Consider the following 22,219-nt stretch of genomic DNA (forward strand, 5'->3'; position numbering starts at 1 on the left):
GAAAAGTGTTTCATCCCTAAATCTTAAGCCAGACAGACAATTACCAACAACCTAAGAGTCTGAATTCAAAGAAACACCACCACCGTGCACACATATTAATGAATGAGTCAGGTCTCAATGTTTTGCACCCAGCACTGAAATGCCATTATTGGCAGGACTGTAACAATCTTGCTGATAGAACCACAGCAACGGTTACATTGCTGTGGACTCCCCATCAGCTCGCACTTACAGAAATTTCTAAAAATGGGAAAGGATCAACAGTTGCCTTCTCCTTACCTCCATTATCTCCCCAAGTCTGTTGAGAAACTGAGAATTTCAATTTTTTTTCTTGTAGGTACACAGTTCTTTACTTTTCCTTCTGTTCATCCCTTCCTCCCTTCAGGATTGTACTATTACAGTGTAAATCCTGTAGCACAGTAGTTATAAATAACTGATAAAAGCTGCTAAGGTGCCTTCTGTGGTAACTGTCACAAACTGCTGGTCTGAGATCGACAGCAACCACCATGTACTCCCAGCTTTTATCCATGAAACCTTGGGTCAACTGGGACATTCTCATCCTGGAGATTCTCTCTGCCATTTCAAGAAGTGGCAACATCACAGCAAAGGACCAGTAAATGCTTCTAAGCTAAGATCCCAAACATTCAGGAAGATGAAGTCAGGCTTAAATAGCTCTTGGTTTTGGAAGCTACGACATTCTGAAGAGGTCTTCTATTTGGAGAGGGATGAGGGAAGAGAGCCAACACTTGAAGTTCAGGAAAAAGGTGACTTTTGTTTAGGGTCACGCACAGATCTGCAGGAACACTTTTATCCTTTATACTGAAGCAGTCAAGTCACAGAAAGGCTAACAGGTTATCATTACTGCTCATATCAGGTGAACTGTATTTTTTAGGAAGACTGTCAAGTTCACATCAAACCTGGGATACACAAACTTTACAAGCTGAAATCACCAAAAATTAAATATTTAATGTGTCAACTCTCCTATCTCAAGAAACATGTATTCCATCTTTAAAAACACTGAACACACTAAAAGACAGACAAAGAATCTGGATTCATCTTTGTAGCCCAAATACTGAAGTAATTTGAATATAAATCTATTTTATCAGGAGATCTATCAGACTTCTTGAGTCATAGGTCTGTTAAGACCAGTTAGCTAGTTCACACATTGGAAAGCAAAGACAATTTAATGCCTTTTTGCCTACATATTAAGCTATGAGTACATACAGCAGCATAAACAAGGTTTAAACAGGCTGTGTCCTGACAAGGAGGGATATTTTTAAACAACTCAAAATGGATACTTAAAACACGCTTAAAATATCAACTGCATCTTCTAAACCAGCTATGCAGGTGAGATCTTGTGCAATTACCTCAAGTGACAAATCAGCTACCTAATCTAACCTGTAGCCTTCATTAAAAAAAGGCCACATGACAAACAGTGAAAACGACTCTCGACTCCTGAAAGTTTTTAAGAACTGATTCATAAGTGGTGTTCAGATTACTGAAAGATTATTTTAAAATAATAAAAAATAAAAAGGCCTAAATTGATCCATATTTTAATACCACTAAAATTATGGACAAAGAGCAAATACTATACAGTCTCTACACACTTATTTTGCTGCTAATACAGCAGAATCGAATTTATTTAATGCTTTCAACATTTCAAAATTGTAACATCCAAAAATAAATGAAATATAGCTTAGTAAATCACCTCAGGATAGGTGACACAATTCTCAGATTGGCAGTCCAAGCACAGATTACAAGCAAAGAGTGCCTTTTGTCAAACTGGGAGTTTTATTTTTAAAAGCAAATTTCAGAGTCTTGACTTTAGTCCAAAATTTAAATTCATTCCTGTCAAATTGTATGATTTTAAAAGCTGTATTTATTTTTATAAGCAGCTTTCCATCTTTCCATTCTCAATATTGGTATAAATACAGCAAATTACCAACCTGCCTTAATTCCTGTACTTCATCCTTTAATGCATATACCGTGTCAACAAGGCTTCTAAAATAAAAAGAGAAGATTATCTGTTATAATAGTTTTCAGAAAACATATCTAAGCTATCTTTTGTTTTTAATGCATTTCCTATATCAGTTTAATAATAGATTAACAGCTATTTTTACAAACGTGTTAAAAAAACCATCATCTTTTATCTAACATTCAGTTAGGCAAGGACCTTTCAGCAGCTTCTATGTCAAGACCAATCTCTCAAATAAAAACGGATTCAAAATACAATTCTGTTACAGAAACATAAACGCAGAAACCAATGCAAGTCCGTTCTATGAATTATGTTTCTGTAACTGAACTGTGTTTCACTTTCAACGTACATCTTACCAAAAAAACCAGACTGATACCCTCCACAAAACAAAGACGATAACAATTTAATACCAAAATTCTACAGCACTCAGAAAAGCCATTTACAAGTGGAACTTATCGATTCTTGGTATATTAGAAAGTAATGGAGTAGCATATATAGAGAAGCCAGTCAACAAGCATTTAAATGAAGCTTCACTGCGCTTGCAAGGCATACTCCAAACATCTGTCTCCACCACTAGTAATATACCACACCCACACACCCTAGTACTACTGCTACTAAAAAAAGGAGGTAGGAGAGGAAACAGAGTGCAAAGTTTACTGTTTTAATCCATCATTCATTAAAAGTTTTCTTACTTCTCTTCTATAACAGTTTGACCATTACTTTTAGTTTCTTCTACAATAATTTTTTCTTCTTCTGGAAGCAGGACTTGGGGAGCTGATTCTTTACGGGAACCTGTTGTAAAAATAAATTATAAAATGAGCAATTTGCAAACAATGCTGGGACATTTTGAAGACTTACTTTATTTACTCTATGATACACTTGCACCACCAAGGTATATCAGCTTCAAATTTGTCTTTCCCTTCACACACAGTTACCAACGTATCTTTTTACATTTGACAAAATTGCCTGACCCATTCCTATCCTGCTGATAACAGAACCCCTCTGCGCTATCGACAGGGAGGTTACACTAAGTTCAAGAAACAGTACACTGTTCAACTATCAGCAAAATCCATACAAATTCATCACAGCTGCACCAGAAAACAAATGATGTGTTTAAGTAATAGCAATTTAAGCCTCAAGGACAGATTCTGATCTCACACTGATACACATTTAAGAAATAATTCCACTCTAAATCAATTATTCTATCAGTAAGGAGCAGAAGAGTGATACCAGATGATACAAGGATGGAAAAAGAAAATAAATTTAAGGCTCCTTTTCCCAGAAAGAAAACTATAAATACAATTGTGCATGTATGTGCATAGGCATACATACAAATACACGTAAATACAGTCTTTTAGTCCCATAACAAATTGCTACTAAAAGAAATACATAGCTCATTTTTAATACATATTTTTAAAGCAGTTAAAATGGTTTGATGACAAAACTCAAAACATTCTGTAACATCTTTGGAACATTTTTTCCACAATCATTGCAATTTTTAAGATCAAGATAATTCATAGAGTTTCTAAAAAAGCAGTTCTAAATGGAAAAAAGAATCTACTGCTCAGAGATGTGTCCATTCTAAGATGTATATAATCTGGAAATGTTATTTAATTAAGCTGCAACAAATTACTAGCACTTTTTCAATAACAAAATAAATTTTGTATAGCTATCTCTAAATAAATAGCTGTCTAAGAATTTGACAGAATTTGTCTAAGAATTCTGAATTCAGAAATCAAGAACAGATTAAATAAGGCATTAAAGTTCTTGCATGTTTAACCAAGATGTCAATTTTAACAAACAATATGCACTTGCTTACCAATTCATTGTGATCCAATTTTGACTATCTGGGAATAACTTAATTTTAAGCATAGTTTGAACTGAAAATTGTGTACTACAGGGTGCATGTCTGTTAGAGAAATTAGCTAGCTCTTGCCAAACAGCTTCTTTGTGGTAAACAATGCATTTCTTCTAGGGTTCATAATACATAATCTAAATGTACAAAATTGAATTAAAAAAAAGAAAAAGAATCAAGCTCAAAGAAAAGTATCGATTCCCCTAATCTGCATTCTAAACATGAGCTTGTAGGACGTAAAAAAAAAAAAAAAAAGAAAAAAAAAAATCTCAGCAGTATGTGTTAATTACATTATTTTACATTACATTATTTTAGCAAACAAGGGCAAATATCTTTAATGAAGGAAAGGGTTTCTTTAAGCTGACAGTAAAGAAATAATAGTATATAACAGATTTTACAGAGTAATAACTACTGCACATCTGAGAACAGAAACTTATCCTTGAAAGCTGTAAGTTCTGGATCTCAGTGGACAGATCTTTAATGGGTTAACTTTTATAAAAAAGAAAAAAAAGAAAAAACTTTTCAGGGAAGGAATGACTTGAAAAATAAGCATAGCAAAGCTCTGTAAGGAGCTCAAAGGCATTTCCCTGTTTGTCCTATCAACCATTAACTGTAAAAATTTGTCTCATCTTTATTTCAGTTAATTGGTTACTGCTCTGTTTTATTAGCTCAAGACATTACACAGAACATTGAGCTCAATGTAATTTTAGAAAGTTAGCTGACACCTGCTGCTACTGGATCACTTAATTTTTGGTCTCAGTATCAAGTTTGAACACTTCAGTGCAGCACATGCTGAGGGAGAAATTGAGCTAAGAGGAGAACTGCCTTGAGTTTCTCCCCCGATTCCCTTCAACCAAAGGGAGCAGCACATTATGGCTACGTCTATATGGAGCTCCATTCAATCGTCTTTGCCTGGTCAGAGTAACATGGGTCCTTTGAAAGGCAGAAATAGCATGGAGGAGACAGCTTAAAAAAAATAACTGTGTACAGTTGTATACACACATGCATGTAAAACAAGTATGTGCACATCAGCATATGCTTCTGGACCACACAGCACAGAACACACTTAATACTACTAAGACACAGAATGTACAGTTTCATAAAATATTTCCAACATACACAAGGACAGCATATTATACACATACACACTTACGTGACGTAAACTGTTGTTGTAAACAGTGATCTTTTTGTGCCACAATATATTAACTACTATGGAATTCAGGATATCACAAGCTTTAACCTCACTTTCATTGTTCCAATACCCTCAATCATGTTGTAACTTTCACTCCTATCACAGAACCCTCTCTGCTTTTATTGTTCATCTTTATACTGAAAAAAAAGAAATTGTATTTTTTCCTTTATCTTTTTAACCTCACATTTGCTAAGTATCAAAAGGTACAAACACACATCTATCCTGCAACAAAACTATCATCAAATGAGTATTTACACAATAATACAGACTTTCTGTACCAAATACTAATGGCAAAACTAATACTTCATTGTCCTGCTTCTCCATACCATTAAACCAAAACCTTCATATTTAAGATGCATTTACATGTAAATGTGCATCTAAAATGAATTTCAAATGAAGTGTCACCTCATTATCGGCACTAAGTAATACTTCCCTAAATTGCACCTTGTGCTCCTGCCAGGTCCTTTATGGCTGTTTTCTATGTAAATGTTTCTCTCCATAGAGCATTTAGAAGCTACAGTTTTAGGAGAGGAAGACAGGGGTTGCATTACAGAGCTGCATCAGTAACAGTCCTGGAAGATGCTACAACTTAGATTACCCTAAGCACTGTCCAAGATATATTCAAGCCCCATGAAGCAGTGCAGAAGAATTAAAAGTTAGTTCAGGCTGCCATATCCACCATTCCTCAATCCTAAACTTGCAAGTTTTGTGCTTTCTTAGAGACACTATTCAATCTCATTCTGACTCAGGTATGCAAAAATACAATGTTTAAACTGACTTCTAACAACTTTAGCCTTATACCACTTTGAGGCAATACAACCAAAAATTCTAGTTTAAAATATGGATGGAAGGAAAAAAACATCTCAAACTTTACAGGGTTTGCTTTTGTTTTCTTTTGAGGGAGAATGCAGGCCCTGAGGGAAAGGAGAGTGGAAGAGAAAAAGAAAGGATGTTTGGCAAACCCAGACAATTACTTAGTATTTTCCACCCTTAAATTGGAAGCTAAAAAATTGCAACGCTTTTTGCCAATATCATACTCTAAACAGTGTAACACTGTTATTCTAACCATATAGCATTGGCATTCTGACCTAGAGATCTGGGTGAGAGAGCTTAGCAATAGCCACTGTGCAACGTGGCAAAATACATGACACACACACCAAGACTGTGAGTGAGAGCCCCTGATTTCAGCTACCCGTGTCTGGCCCCCTCCCTAACCTAATCAACAACACTGGCAAGCCACTTAGGGTATACCTGGAAAAAAAAGTAAAATGAAGGATATTTATATGGCTGCAAGACTTCATGTCAGATGAAGTTAGCTTTGTCTGAAACTGGCAGAATATCACTTATAGCACTGGAGTACAGTCTTTACACCAAATGGAAAGCAGAGAGTGCAGACTGAATTCTATAGAGCTTCTCCGTGATGTCTGGTTGCAAGTATAACTGTATTACCTCAGCTTTTTATTTATTTTCCTCCAAGGGGAGTATGAGATATCTCAAAAAAAAAAAAAAAAAAAAAAAAAAAAAAAAAAAAAAAAAAAAAGGTTCATAGTATGAAGCTGGATCCTTACAGAAGTCAGGCTTCAAAAGGAGTGCTGGTAATCAGTCTGGTCCTTCATTTTGAATCTTTTAGGAGGCATACATGAAGAGAGTCCAGAAGTTTTGCTCAGACCTTATTACATCAGGCAGAAGGGAAGCAAGAGGAGAAGCGGATGATATTTAGGTAACTTTTCACTTCAACCAGGTATTAACTCTGCTTATGTTCAGAGACCTTGTTTGTTAGGAACCTTTTAAGTCGACAGTAAAGTGGAGGTGAGGTTTCACACTCCCTGGTTTAGGTAGCTAACATCAGGGCCTCTCCTTGCAGCCCACCAAGAATGGGGTTCCTCCAGGTAGCCCTTTTTATAAGGCTCAACTTATATACTTTCACAGTGATAATCAAATTTTATTCCTCCTGCAACTATGAGGCTCCTAATTTAAACAATGAAGTTTAACTCCTCAGTTTGCCCACGTAACTATTGCCCCTATATGGTGGTTAATCCAAAAAACTTGTGGCATGATTTGATAGTATCAGTAATGACTCTATTGAACAGCTTCTAAATATCACATATTTATCATATTTTTTTGCATTGGGAGAGGTAAGGAGAGGAATAAGGCACAATAAAGGTTAAAACTTAGAAACAATATTTGCAAATATACAATTTGGTTTTCTACCAACTTTACTAGGATCTCCTCATAAGCTAAAACACTCTTTAAACTTATTTGCTTGAGTTTCAAAGACAGAAGTCTGACCTGCCACTGAAAGACAAATACATGAAGATACAACTAGTTAAATGCATGATCAGCCACTGGTACACACAAGACATGGCATTTTCCTGTGAAAGCAAATATTACACACAAAAAAAAAAGATTTACTCATCATTTAAACATTCAACTTTTCTTTGCATTAGTCACATTCAAGATGTTAAAGTAGATTAGCAGACCTGACATATTAACCCTCCTTTCTCAATGAATCTTTAGTAAATTCTCAAAATGAAGAATCCTAAAAATACCACTTCCAAACTCTGTTCAAATTAAAGCATTAAAAAAATATTCATGCTACAGATCTGCCAAAGTCAAAAGGGAGCTCTTCAGTATCTCATGCAGGTAACAGCTGATCAGAATCCAAACACAGAGCCAAACTTAAGTCCCCACTATATAAAATACACCCTTCACAAACTCTTGGGAGTAGCAAACAGATTTTGGCATGAAGGGGTTTTTTTGGTTGGTTGCTAGTATGATATATGAGTAAGAAAAAATCCCACATGACTCAGATGACAGATTTGTACAGTTTACAACAAAATATTTTAATCATTGAGATAGACTGAAGTCCAATGGACTGAAGAATATGCAAGTGTTCATCATTCACGAACAGAATAAATACTTTGAAAAACATGTAAATCACCTGAAAAAGTATGAGATTCCTAAAACAACATTTTGAAAATGTTACACCACAAAAATTTCCTATATTTCACCAACCAATACAAAAATATACAACCAGAGGGCTGTAGGGCTAAAACTAGAGTTGCTACAGTCATAGCAAAAAAATCATTACGACATTTTAGTAATACTAGCAGATTATATCTGCTATCTGCTACTAGGAGATACATATTCTGAAGAAAACACTTTAGTATGTTTCTTGTCCATTATTTTATTTAAATTCACTAAAATTTAAACACCTTTTAGTGGAAACACCTAAGATAATTCTGATTTTAATGACCAAAATGTAACAATACTAAACCTTGCAAATACGTAAGAGTGCAGAAACATAAGCTCTCTCTGGTAACAGGACCTACAGAAATCGGTTACAAATTGTTCCAGTTATTCAGCCTATGCTGAATAGGCTGATATGACGAGAACATACCAGTACAAACAACGAAAAAGCAAACAAAATCAGTTAAAAATTTAAAATTGGTTAAAATTGGAGGCAACAAAAGCAAAAAAGCATTCTATAGATTGTAAAATTTCCAGATAGTAATAAATAAATAAATAATAATAAAAAACAACCAGAAAGATACACCATTCATGTTACAAGTCATTTCCTGTGGTTGTTTACATTAAACACAGATTACACACTTGATGGAGGAAGAAAAAAAACAACAAAAAAAAAAACTTTTCTTCTTCAGAATTTCATTCCTCTAGAAAGGAGGGAGAGACACAAAGGCAAGAAGGGGAGAACAGGGAGTTAAATGTTCCACGTTATGCTGTCCTTTCCCACTATACAATAATTAAAATATTAAAGTCACAGTCTAGCAAATGCAAAATTTATTTCAACTGTACATAACAGATGTCCTTTGTATATAAAACAAAACACTGAATTGATATATGCAACCACAAACAATATGCATACTGTACAGTACAATGCAACATTCAGATATACATCCATTTTGTATTTTCAAAAGGCAGTCACCTACTAACGATGGCTTCTCCCATTCACAAATGAAGTTCACAATATATATAATTTTCTTCTATGTTTTATGTCATTATATACACATTACGGTGTTTTGGCAAGGTTATGCAAAACACCCAATTAATATAGGTTGGTTTCAATTTATGGTAAATACTAATTTTATGGAAACACTGGATAAGCCATGTGAAGAGGGGTTGACAATGGCTTGAACCTACCTTCTAATTCAGATTCTTCATCCTTCCAGTATATTATTAACTGTACACATGTATTTTACAGAATTGCATAAACATAAGGTACTATTCTTACCATGACTAAAGTTCCACAAAAATAGAAACACTGAACCTTTGGACTGAATACCACCATCTCCACATTTGCATTTTTAAGCATGTTGCATTAATACTCCTGATCAGTTCACAATAGCTAATGGCCTGTAACACTGAAGACATCAAATGATTTTAACTGATGCTAATACGAAAGATCATAATTATGATAATAATTATTGACTCAAATGCTACAATAATTAATGGTGGTAAACTGTCAAAGCTTTGGTGCATAGAAAGTCAATAAAATCTTCAGATCTGGATAACAAAACATTCTGTGCTATAAGGAAAGTTCAAGTGCGGCAACTGTATTTCAAACTCATATTTACACTATATAACATGAAAGACATAAAAGAATTATCATTTATCCAATGCAGAACACATTATTTAACTCAAACACCATAGCTTAAGAAACAGGAAAAAGTAATGCATACTTTTCATATAATTAAAAACAAATACTTTCAACTCAAAGAAAAAGTGACATGGCTTACAGATGCACTGTGGAATGGTACAGAGCACATATACTTATTCCATCTCTCTAACCAATAATCCTCCAATTAAAATAAAGTTCAACATACAAAAGTTCCTGGTCATTATGTTAATAGATGACCACTAGTTTTTTCATATACCCCTGAAAATTCTCTTCAGTAATCACTACGGTTCTTATTAGTCAAATTTTCAAATACAAACAACAGTGAGAGAGGATAAAACAGGTGATCAAACAACGTAAGACTGACTGTAAATCTACAGACATGAACTACTTTGAAATAGCTTCCTCATGCTGATAATCTTCTGCAATCATTCATGTCTTGCAATTATTAACTTTCTGTTCATGTAACCTGCAGAAAGGTGTTAATTATCTGTAAACTTTTAAACAGTGCGATCAAGTTCCCAGGCAGTAGTTAATTGCACCATGATTATTCTGAACTCGTTCAAGTATTTGAACACCGAATAATGTACCTATTTGAAAGGGGGTAAGGGAATTGCAACCAGGGATCCTGGTGAAAATTAGAACTGTTACTGTCCTTTTAGCATATACTTTTCCCTAATGTTAATGAAGATTTAGAAAACATTTCATTTTTGTTTCAGTTCCAATCATGTTATCCACAAGACAGACACACACTTCACCGCAGCAATACCCCAAGTGCAGGTTCAAGACTTTCAGCTGTGTATAAGGTGTCACAGTTCTCTGTAAAACCAACATCACTGTAAGTGAGGAGTTGTTGCTGAAAACAAACCTGCTCATGAGAGAAGTTACAAGACACAATAAAATCTGTCACAGACATGCTCAAAACAGGAAAAAACAAAAGCCAAGCATTATATTTTTAAGAACTTCACAAGAACCAATTTGATCACACTTGTACCTACAGCTTCAGATGCTGAACACTTGAGCTTTCATCATGGGAACCATTTTCATCTCGTCTTTTCAAGAAGAATGGTCAATTGATAGTTGACAGCTATGTATTTTAACAGGCAAGTAAACATCTAAACCTGTTTTATACCACACTATTGCATACAGTAAAGTGATAGTATGACCATAGGTAATATGAGATTATCAAAACACTGCATGTAATGAGCATGGACTGCCAGGTTTTCATGATAACTGCCAGACTGGGGGTGGGGGAAGCAGTGTGATCCTTCTTATAAACGTCTAAGCAATGAGGAAAAGACAGCAGTATAAAAACAGAAGTTTTCATGGATTAGCAAATGCTCTTCCAAACAAGTGGCCCAGATATGTGAATATCTAAATGATTTCACAGTTCTTGTACTGCTCATTTTTAAATTATATTTCTTTTACTCTCTCAGCTTTGTAATTTGTTAATTATATATAGAAAATTCAACCACTAAGGCTAACGTATTTCCATATTGCTGGCACTTGGCTCACAGACCAGTATGGTTTCAGTACAAAATACAAAAACGTGCCGTATCCAAAAGAAACAAACGAAAAGAAGAAAGGACCTGTTGCTACACTGACCAAGTCAAAAAACCAGACCATTCAGAGCTACATATTAATGTCTGTCATGTAAAAAAAAACCCTCAAGAAATATCATCCTTAACAGGATACACTCTTTAAAATGACTTATTTGTATATGTATTAAATTGGCAATAGAGCCTTCCACCAGGTATAACTGAAGTATCAGAAGCTCCCTCAGAAGTTGTTAAAATATCACATTAAAGAGACAAGGAACAGCAAGAAAACATCTAAGAAAAGCAGGCTGTGATACAACAAGCATTTGTTAAGAAAAAGCTCAGAAGTGCATTAGTTCTGGTGAGAGATATATGAGCAACAGCTCTTACGAGATGTAGACCCCATTCTGTAACTATGGGCTGTCCATATACTGTCATAGTCAGAGTCTTCTGAGAGGTCTGAAGGCTCCAAACGAGAAAGACTACTGCGACGACCCAAGGAGTCTAGACTTGATTGGTCATCATCAGCCAAGACGTGATTATGCATCAGGTCAGTGCCTTGCCATGCTAAGGATGTATAGGTGAAATGAAATGGTGGATGTGGATAGGCAGAGGTGGGATGAGGAGGAGAACGTAAGGAATAGCCACAACCAAACACATGAAACAAAAGCAAAAGGTGATGGGAAGAGAAGGAAAAGAGAAAATATTGTTAAAAAGGCACCAAAGCTTTTCTTTCTTTTTTTTTTTTTTTTTTTTTTTTTGGTTGGGTTTTTGGCATAAATTACACTTATCAAGTAATAACTTTTGAATTGTTACAACACAATTTCTGAAGTTGCTTTTAAGCTTTTATCCCGCCTCAGTTGAGAATTCTGAGTAACTAAAATCTTGTTTGAGGACAGATTTGAGGAAGGAACAGTTTGATTCTTTTCAAATACAGAGTTAACTTGGTCTGGGGGAATCTGAATTAAGATAGAGCAATAAACACGTTAAGTCAGCACAGTCCAGTACTGACATGAAAAGTAACAGCCCTTTCCCCTCCCCAAATTTTGCTGTTTGTTTATGAACCTCCATCCTTTCCCTTCCTTGTGATGAAATAGCCATTTCTACAGCTGCTCACTGAACCAGATCAGGGAACAGTTTCATATGAAGATTAACCCTGCAAAAAATTATTTTTCAGGGAGGGTTTTCCCCACTACCTCACAATACAGCCACGTAAGTGTTGTGTCAGCGTTATAGAGGGAGAAATACAGGGGAATAAACAAAGGTTGAGGGGCATCCTCATGCAGAGCAAGGCTACTCATTTTTTAAATCAGCAATACCACCTTACACCCACTCAAAGCGGCTTATGTACCTGTGCCCATAGCTATTTGTTTAACCAAGCAGTAACAGAACTCACAGAAAACAGAGCCAAGGGACTAAAGTCAACCTGGTCAGACACCTTTCTATACCCACACTCACTTCTTCCCACAGGACTCTAAATCTATTTTCCCAACTAAATACTTCAAGATGTTTAGGGTAGTGGACAAAAGCACTTTTTCTCTTCTATTCTCCCCTCCACTCCTCCCTCCAAAGGCCTGGCAGTATCTGAGGACTGTGTAAGTGGCCAGGCTATGAGCTACCATATGCACTACACTGAAAAAGATTTTAAGCCTTCATTTGAAAAGGAAATGTATACAAATATACTGAGTTTATAAGAAGCAGAAGAAGGGGAAGCTCTCCTCTCTTTTATTCACATCTGCCTCCTCAGATTAAATACAAATTCTTCCTCATCCACACAATTACAAGTCTCTACTATCTCTAACGCCACTGCCTTCCAGTCTGCCCTGTTGCACTCTAGCTGTTCTGGATTGGCATTTCCCAAAGCAGCACAACTTGGGCTTTAGATTAAGGTGCAGCTAGAAGAACTGCCAAATCAGTCCTGTAAGGGACAGGCAGAATATAAAAACAGAGGTAAGGAACAGGTATGTAAAAAAAGTGACATTTGTCCACGGATGCCTGGAAAGTTTTTTGTTCTACTCTTTTGTACCAACTACTGCTTCTACAAAAGCAATCCCAGCATGAAACTGAGTTATTCTTTCCACTTCCAAGTGCAGCCTACAAATGGATCTTCTGATACTTGAAGTCTTAGGTGACAACATTATTCTTTTCAAAGAAAGCAGTCATGTGCTTAACCAACAAAATCAGTGATTCTTGCTGCAGTTAAGTGCAAATAAAAGCTGCTGACTTCTGATGTACGCAATGATGTCTATTGCACTATGTATATTTCTCAAATATACATAGAAAGGAAAAATAGGCAAAAAAGCAAAAAAAATCCACTATATGTCTGCCCATATGCAAATTGTGCAAGTGCAAATGTTTCCCCAACCATTTCTTGTCACATTTTCCTTGGAAACGATGAACAGAGCACAGTTGCAACATTTAAATTCAACAATCATCTCAACAAATTTTGTTTGGAGCAACAACGTATCTTCAGAATTATGAACACATACTAATTTCCTTTTATCAAATGAAGCACATTACAGTAATGGTTGTAGGGCTAAAAACAAATTAAGATTAATAAAAGAACCTAATAGTAGCCAATTTATGAAACTGAGTTTTATCATATTGGAGACCTACAGTTTGTCAAGAATTAAAATTAAAATGAAGGTTTTTGCTGTTACTTCAAATGTTTCCCAAACCTAAACTAAAAAAAAAAAAAAAAAAAAAAAAAAAATCACAGGCATGCAATATACCCCTTCATAAAGGGCCAGTATTCCCATTTTAAAGTACATATGAATACAAAGTAGCTGAGTTTTCAAGGTGATAACAGTAAGTGAATACATACTAGGAAAATCCGTGAACCAAGTCTGTAGCCATATTTTGAGACTTCCCAACTGTCAGCATAAAGTGCTTTGGCTTGGAAGCAAACAGGCACAGAACTCTGTGGCTAGTAATAACAGCAATTAATAGAGAAAATTTAAACAGTTTTCATGGACAAGGAGTAAGTTAATGTCCAATCTTCTAATTCCTGCTAATGGCAAAACCAGCCTTCAGTGTTATTATACTGTATTCCAAGGATATCTAAACTAAACTCATATTCAACAATGTCAAAACTGTGCAAATTTGAACAAACCCAACAGCATTTTCTCCTTTCTTGTGTAAATGGAACACATGCTGGTGGACTCCCCTGCTTTGTGCAATGTTTTACTTACAATACAGAGGAGCTCCACATAGCAAACTTGCTTCGGATTAAATGAAGTAGGACCTCAGAGGCATAATACTGGTTTTCAATTCGCTAGATATCAATCTGAGAAACTAAAAATGGCTTTAACCAACACAGCGACCCAGGAGAAAAGTTTCTCCTGAAATTATATTATGACACAAAATTTGTCATTAATGCTAAAAACAGCTAGTGACAATAAAAGAAAAGAAATATTTGTGTGTCTAGGTTACTTCTCCATAATAGAAGCCTTTGTGAAACAGAATGAAACAAGACAAATACATACTCCTCCAAAATTATGAATTAGTCTTCATTTCTCCTCTCTACTTACCATCTTCTCAAAGTTTATCAAAAACATACTGAACAATTGTCATATTCAGTCCAGACAGCTCTTGTTCCCTGATGAAGGTTTTGAACCATTTTAAATCATGACTAGTCATATAGATTTGTTAACAAAAAAAAAAAAAAAAACAAACCACCACTAACTGAATTATAGTATCATAGAATTTAACAGCGTAACATAGTATCGAACAGTGGAACTTGGCTTCCAATACTTAAAATACTCAACACTGATACTAAGCCAGAAAGACTTTATCACTTCTTCCAGGTCCACCTTGCTGTTTGCAAAGGCCAGGGACCATCAATACTAATCTCTTTTTTGCAAAGACTCTAACTCGTGTTTCAGTTAGCTAATTCACTATTTTCTAACTTACTTGAATTTAGTGTTTGACGTGTTTTGGCACTTGTGCAATATGCTTCGATGACTTTAAGAATTTGTGCATCTTCTTCTAAAGCAGCTGTACCTAGAACCAATGGGAAAAATAAAGTTTTAAGCATAGTTATGTTTTTAATAAACATAAGCCTTCAAAAATCACTTTTGTTTAATGCTAAATGCCATATATTACAGTTAAGACCAAAGTTCAGCCTAAATCAACCCTTAAATACTCTGTCTTCTCCTTTATATCAACTTTCAATGATCAAAAGGCTAATACTAAGTTTTAAAAGACAAAATACTATTACAAACTTTTAAAAAAGGGGAAAAAAAGAAACAGAGTAATTACCCACACATTCAAGAAATTTTACGAGCATTTGAAGCTGCAAAGAACATGCTCTGAAATGTGGTCGCTGTCATACTACACAAAACAGTTATTAAACTGAAAAACTGTATATCCCACTTATTATACACACCTCATTCTAAAGTTTCACTAAAGAACTAAGGAATAAGTATTAACTCATAAAAAAATAAATAAATCTTGAAAACTTTGTAGTTTTCCAAATATATCAGAGATTTACCACTTTCAATGGTGTTCTACTGAAAATCAAAATCAGATTTAACATTATAATATATACATTGGTACAATTTCAGTCCAGTCTGCAACAGGAAAGACACCACTACCATGTAAGAATTTCTGTGAAAATTGGAGTAGATTAATTCCTCCAACTTTAAAGTGGAAAGAGCATTACGGGAGGGAGGGAAGGGGGAACGCTACTCAAGCTTCACATGGCATATTTTTTCTAAAGATTGTACACCACTGTAATTCTATTCCTTGGAGTACTTCAGTAAGAATGTTGTCAATTTTTCATTTGAAGCGAAGAGTGAAATTCCAGTCTTTTTCTTCAACCAAAAGCTTCAGGAAAACACCTGAGCTTTTCAGATTTTTGTTGCGTGAACCCAAGTGTCTTCAATACCAACAGCAATATACTCTAGCTGCCAAGGCATCCAGTTTTATTTTCAATGATTTATTATCAACACAGCAAAGCCAACTCTCAAAAAACATATCAGGACTGACTGTCAAACCAACTATTGAAGAAATTTATCTTCATCAGGTATAGTTTTTCCTTCCAGTTTAAGAGACTTAGATACTTTGAAATACAGATTATTTCTCTTTCAAGGCAGGAAAAACAATCAGATTTTGTTATGTTTGTTCTTTGTTGTGGTATGATTACAATAGCAAGACAAACATTTCATTTGTAAGGGCACTCAGATGAACTACCATGCTTATTTAGGTTATTTTAAATTGTTCTATCACATGTGTACCTAACTAATTAAAGTATTTTTAATAACTTTTGCTCTCCAGCACTGGGGTGCTTATTAACCACAGACTGGTATTTCTATTCCATTTAAGAAATAGGTTCTCTATTTCTTGAAAATTCATTATTTTAGAAGTCTAGATTGCAAATTTAGAAGTATATCAAGAAAGTTGCCTATGATGGTATACACAATTTTCCAAATGGACATATTAAAAAAAAGAAAGCGAGCGAGAGAGAGAGAGAGAGAGAGAGAAAGTAAAAAAGAAATCAGGATGGATTTAAAAATCTAAAATTTGCTTAGGCAAAAATGACAGTCACTTTACTCATAAGAGACTAATAGTGTCATTTTAAAGTCAAAACTGCTATCATATTTACTTATTACGCAGTAGACACTGATGAAAACACCACTTCTCCCAGTGCTATCTTCTATAGCCAGGAGTGAGACAGGACTAGAAAAAAACATCTTCCTTCATACTATGGGGCACCATTACCTCCCTTGGCTATAAATAGGTTGGTTAAATTTAAATAAGGATATTTCTTACTTGATTAGTCTGCAGTGAATCTTTTGAGGGTGTAGAAGAGAATCAACTTTTTTTTTTTTTAATGTATTCTCAAAATACAGAAGAATCACTTGTAAGCAAAAAAAGTGCTAGCCCTATGACATTCACTGCCTGCAAGAGGCTTCTTAAATATCTGTAAAACTTTGTCACTAATAAAAAACAGCCTACACTGAAATTCACCCTGTAAATTAGTGCCATAATTCATTTACAGGTACTGTCTAAATCCACATACAGACAATTAGTACCTACACGATGCTGAATATTGGAGCTCTTGTTACTATCTAAGCTCCCAGTAACTGATATTTTTAAAGTAGCAGTAACAGAACTTTAGTTTCAAGATTCCAAATACACTTTCAGTTCACTTTCAGCAAGCAAACAACAGCTAGTGCTCATAATTGTTACTTAAGGCTGCACAGATACTGCACACAGAACACAATAAGGCAGTCTTAAATTACTATATATTGTGTAGTAAGGAGATTACTAGGACTTAATATAATGTAGGACAATAGACAACCTACTTGCTACGGTTTCAAAGTTAAGCTCAAGATCTCAATTTTCAATTATCAAAAGAAGAAAAAAGAGGGAAGCTCCGAAAGGATGTCTGACAGCAAGGTCCCTCCTGCTATGCAGGTACATGTCTTTCAATCTTTGTGATCATGAGATCCCTGCCTAAGCATCAGCCATGTAGCAAGCATGAAAGTACAGCTCACCTGCCCACATTCTGAACTAAAACTTCCACTTGCACACCCATGAACACAGGATCATTCTGTTCGCTACCTTAACTTTTTGCCACATGAAATTCACACACAGTGGAAGGACTCCCATCTCAGGTTAAGCAATAACCCCCTGTGGAAAAGCTTTTTCTCCCCAACACGGCATAAATTAATCAGAGCCATGGTTCATGATAACACGCTTCGTGCATTCTGAACAGCCAAGAATCACAGTCTCTATTTAAGAAGCTCATGAGCAAAGTACAGACATGTAGAGGCAAAAGATGCAGTGAAAGACTATGGCCTTCAAATACAAATACAGTCAAAAAAAAAAAAAAAAAGAAGGGGTATTTTTAATACCCTACCTTTTCCTGACACAGGTATTTAGATTATTCACTCACACAGATTTATAAAGAAGAATCAGAGCAAAACTAACAATGAAATAAAGAGTGTTCACTGGATAATGTTAACACTCTCTCTACCTCAAATTGCCCAACATTCAGATTTTGACCCATATATATATATATATATATATATATATGTGTGTGTGTGTGTGTGCGTGTGTGTGTATGTATGTGTGTATACATATATGTGTGTGTGTGTGTGTGTATACATATATATTTATATATATAAATATATATATAAATTTTCTATACTTCCATCAATCTCTCTTGGCCTAATGTTTTTAAGACTTCAGGCAGCCTAAAGCTCTGCAACTTTTTCTGACACAGATGCCAGCAAATTATCTTGTTTCTAAGAAAGTAAAGCAGGTTGTTGGATCTTAAAAGACTGACCTTGGAAGCAACTAGTCTTCAAACCAGCAGCTATACCCAGCTTTCCAATACCCAGGTCAGTGGAAGCTCCTACCAGAATCAATTCAAGAATATATCTATTAAATATTCTATAGAAATGGGATAGCACTTTCAACCTCTAACTTAATGTTTACAGTATTAAAAGATAGTTATATCTCAGTGAGCTTTAAATGGCTCTATAGGCAATCTCCCTTCCTTCCACAGTAAGCAGATAGAAATAGGTACTTCACAAGCATACAGAACCCAACCTAGTTGAGTTGTCCACTTCTGGATATAAATTGTGCTGTAGAAGCACCTATTTCTCTCCATTTACTACAAAGGTGCCTGAAATGACTAGCTCACATATATCCGATGTTTTCAGATGACTGTGAGTTCCACAAGACTGATAATATCAAAAATAGTTACTTCCTTGCAGAAGGAATAGTATTATCTGAAGTGGTAGAAATTAAACAAGAGTTTCCCAGTGTACTAAGGTCACTAATGTTGTAATTAGCAGGGTAGCAAGCATAAACAGCAACAGACTGGGAGAGCTGCTGAAAAATTGCGAATTAGAAATTTCTAAACAAATAAAGAAATCTTTAGGTATTCCTCAGCAATTTCTATCCTTTCTCCCCCTCCCCCCCTCCTTTTTTTTTTTTTAAATCTACACTCATAGGCTAACATTAGAAAGCTGGATGTTTCTCACCAACCTTGCACATTTTTCAGTTCAGACTCTAGAAAGCAACTCATCTCATCCAGATAAGTGTCTAAGATGAGCAAAACAAACTGTTTTCTGAAGGTACCTACCTCTCTCCACTGACAGGAGAGAGGAGACCAGATGACTTGCCTGGACTGCACATCTAACTTTCAGAGAGTTTAAACTGACATTAATTCCAGCCTGCTATACAGATATTTGTTCAGTCTCTCTTACTTTTCCTCAGTGCAAACTCTTCATCTGACGGCTTCCGTTCCGGCTTGCGTTTGGGAAGCAGCTTTTTCATGGTTTTAGGGCTTTTACTGAGATCCTGTGGAGGGAGAATAAAGATAGGAGAGTAGAGCTTCTTTACAATATTTCTGAAGTTTAACTTTTAAGATGCATACAGTATTTACTAACTGAATATATTTTAACAGCACCAAAATTCAATTTACTAATATTTTTGGTGCATCAGGTTTGCTTGAACTTGCTAATTTCCTCTCTACACCTCCTCCAATTGTATACAAAGATACATATTTTTTCTGATCCTATTAACAGAAATATACAGAAAAGCTGCTGTAAAATCATGCGGGCTGTCTGGGAGCTACAGCAAAGAAAACAGGCAGGCATATACTAACACAGTACTTTTCTCAACTTTTAAAGGGACAACTCATTTGAGTTATAAAGAACAAGTGAAAAAGACCTAACAAGGAAGCCTGGCAGATAGTATACCTATCTTCTTTAAAGGCACAATTTTTAACTATTTGGAGCTTTGTAAGAACAGACCTACAGCAAAAAAAAGAAAAATAAAATAAAAAAGTAAATAAATAAATAAGCAACGAGTACAGCATTTCTGCTCAAAAACTAGGTCATGCTAATTTACAGGAACACAAAAGAATATACTGGTCTACCCCTTACCTTAAGGATATAAGACATCCTCTATAAAAGTACAGAACAAGAAAGTGAAAAGGTGAATGAGCAGGACACAGACGAAAGAGGATGAAGATAGGTTTTGAATATCATTATATGCTAAACACTGTAAAGAAGAGTGAAATTGTACTACATTTGAGAGCTTAGTGCCATATAGACAGAGGCATGAAAGGAATTTAACTGATGATGAGATGAGCACCATATACTACAGCTAAACAAGAGAATGTCTTGTAACAAATAAGCCTAAATACTAACCTTTCAACTGGAGACCACCTATCACTTTTCCCCTGTTGCACAGAGGCTTTACAAAAAGACAACCCACCACAAATTTTAAAACCTCACAATCAAGCTGTACTGTGTCCCCTCTTTTTTTTTTTTTTTTTTTTTTTAAGAAAATATCCATTTTAAGAAAGAAGTCAACTCCTAGTCAATTTTTAAGAAACTGCAAAGGACATGTCTGTAAAATAACATTGTTCTGTCAACATCTCATGCTTGCATAATAAAATGCTCATAGGCATATCTGTATGCCTCTTTTTAGGCCCTGTTTTTTCATACTAAATTAGAATCATGAGAATGCATGACACACAAAGATACCAAAACAAAAGATATTGTTCCGGGATTCTCCTATGAGTGTGTATAAATCAAATGTTTTCTTAACATTCATAGGACTGCAAAAAGTAGCAGCAACACCAAATTAACCTAAAACCACTATTCTATTGTGGTTGAAGACAATACTTTGTATTTTGCTTGGAACAGACTGACTCCTGTTTCATATCATATGCTAATTACAAACTATGACAGCACCTCAAATTCTAAACATTTATTTTTTGGTCAACAGTGACATTAACCATCAATTACAATATAACTGAAAGTAAAAAAGTTATTTGGATTTTAACAATGACAACAAAAAAAAAAGTGGTTACTGTCAATAGACAGTACTGGAATCATTCGTTTAAAAAGTTTTTCCCATCTGACTGGACAAAAAGCAGAAATAAGGGGGTTGAATGGTAGCGAGAAGGGGAAAAGAAAAATCCTTTCCTATTGAGCCTTGTTATTTGAGCTGCAAGACTAAATCCCTGCTTCAAATAATCATCATCATTAACACCATCTACTAGTCCATTACCAGCATCACTAGTCCACTTCATCAGTAGCTGTTGAAGCATCTTCTATATAAAACACATGCACAAAACTGTAAAATGATGGTATCAAAAGAAGAGAGTTAAACTTCTCACAGTAGGTCTGCTGCACAGTATTATTTCTTGGCTACAGCATCTCACCTCTTTATAACAAAGAGCTGCTGAAGGCCGTAACGGAGGTGCAGGCCGTAAACAGCTCAGACTCCAAGGCTTGGGAGTTTTAGGAGGTTCCAGAGGTCCCCAATTTATCGTGGTATGTGGAGTCCCATGATGGGATGGATGTGGGAGAGTGTGGTAAGCAGGAGTCAGTGGTATTGGCTTGCTGTCTGAATGCTTGCTGGAGGGCGTTACTGGATGGGAAGGAAGCTGTCAATGATTACAGGAAAGGAAAGAAAGTATATTACTATGATGAAGATAAAATATCAAAGACTAGTCAAATAATTCCACCAGTTGCCTAGCATTTATGTTTATTACACCTAGCCTTCAGAAACTTTAACACTGAATTATTATTTGGAAAAAATGGAGCTCAAAAAAGGTTTTTGTGCATGCCACAGAAAGAACATATACTAAAGGAAAAACAGCTACAAGCAGCCTTGCTTCCATTTCTCTCACCACTAAGGATGGATCTAAATTAAGATCCATTCAGACAGAACAACTCTAATTCAGAACCCAAAAGAAGTACCTGAAACTGCTTCTCCACAGACTGTCAGGCATATCACCAATTAAAACTTACTCTTTTAAAGACACTTAAAAATGATACGTGTTCTACTAAGTCAAAATATTAAAAAGTAACAACAAAGAATTTTCTTTTACCCTTCCTAGGCTGAACTACTAAACTAAAAAGTAATCATTTTACTCTTAGTTCAAACAATTAATAACAGAATGATCCTATGACCCAAATTGGGGTCATAAATACATTCATATCACTGTTACTAATGGCTAAAGAAAATGCTTTACATAGTTATAACAGTATAT

General features: G+C 35.2%; 1 protein-coding gene across 5 annotated transcripts in view; it reads right to left on the reverse strand.

Moving 5' to 3' along the window:
• ARHGEF7 (Rho guanine nucleotide exchange factor 7) overlaps nt 1-22,219 on the reverse strand; it is a 131,575-nt gene that overhangs the window by 3,697 nt on the left and 105,659 nt on the right. For 4 of the 5 annotated variants that reach the window (XM_062601687.1, XM_062601689.1, XM_062601691.1 and 1 more), the window contains 5 exons: nt 21,386-21,610; nt 19,416-19,509; nt 15,106-15,195; nt 2,665-2,764; nt 1,944-1,998 (listed from right to left, as the gene is read on the reverse strand). In XM_062601687.1, the coding sequence (XP_062457671.1) occupies nt 1,944-1,998; nt 2,665-2,764; nt 15,106-15,195; nt 19,416-19,509; nt 21,386-21,610 (564 nt within the window). The remainder of the gene's footprint in view (nt 1-1,943; nt 1,999-2,664; nt 2,765-15,105; nt 15,196-19,415; nt 19,510-21,385; nt 21,611-22,219) is intronic. The other variant, XM_062601688.1, reaches the window with a different exon arrangement.

This window comes from Rhea pennata, chromosome 1 (assembly GCF_028389875.1).
Source record: "Rhea pennata isolate bPtePen1 chromosome 1, bPtePen1.pri, whole genome shotgun sequence".
Classification (NCBI taxonomy): Eukaryota; Metazoa; Chordata; class Aves; order Rheiformes; family Rheidae; genus Rhea; species Rhea pennata.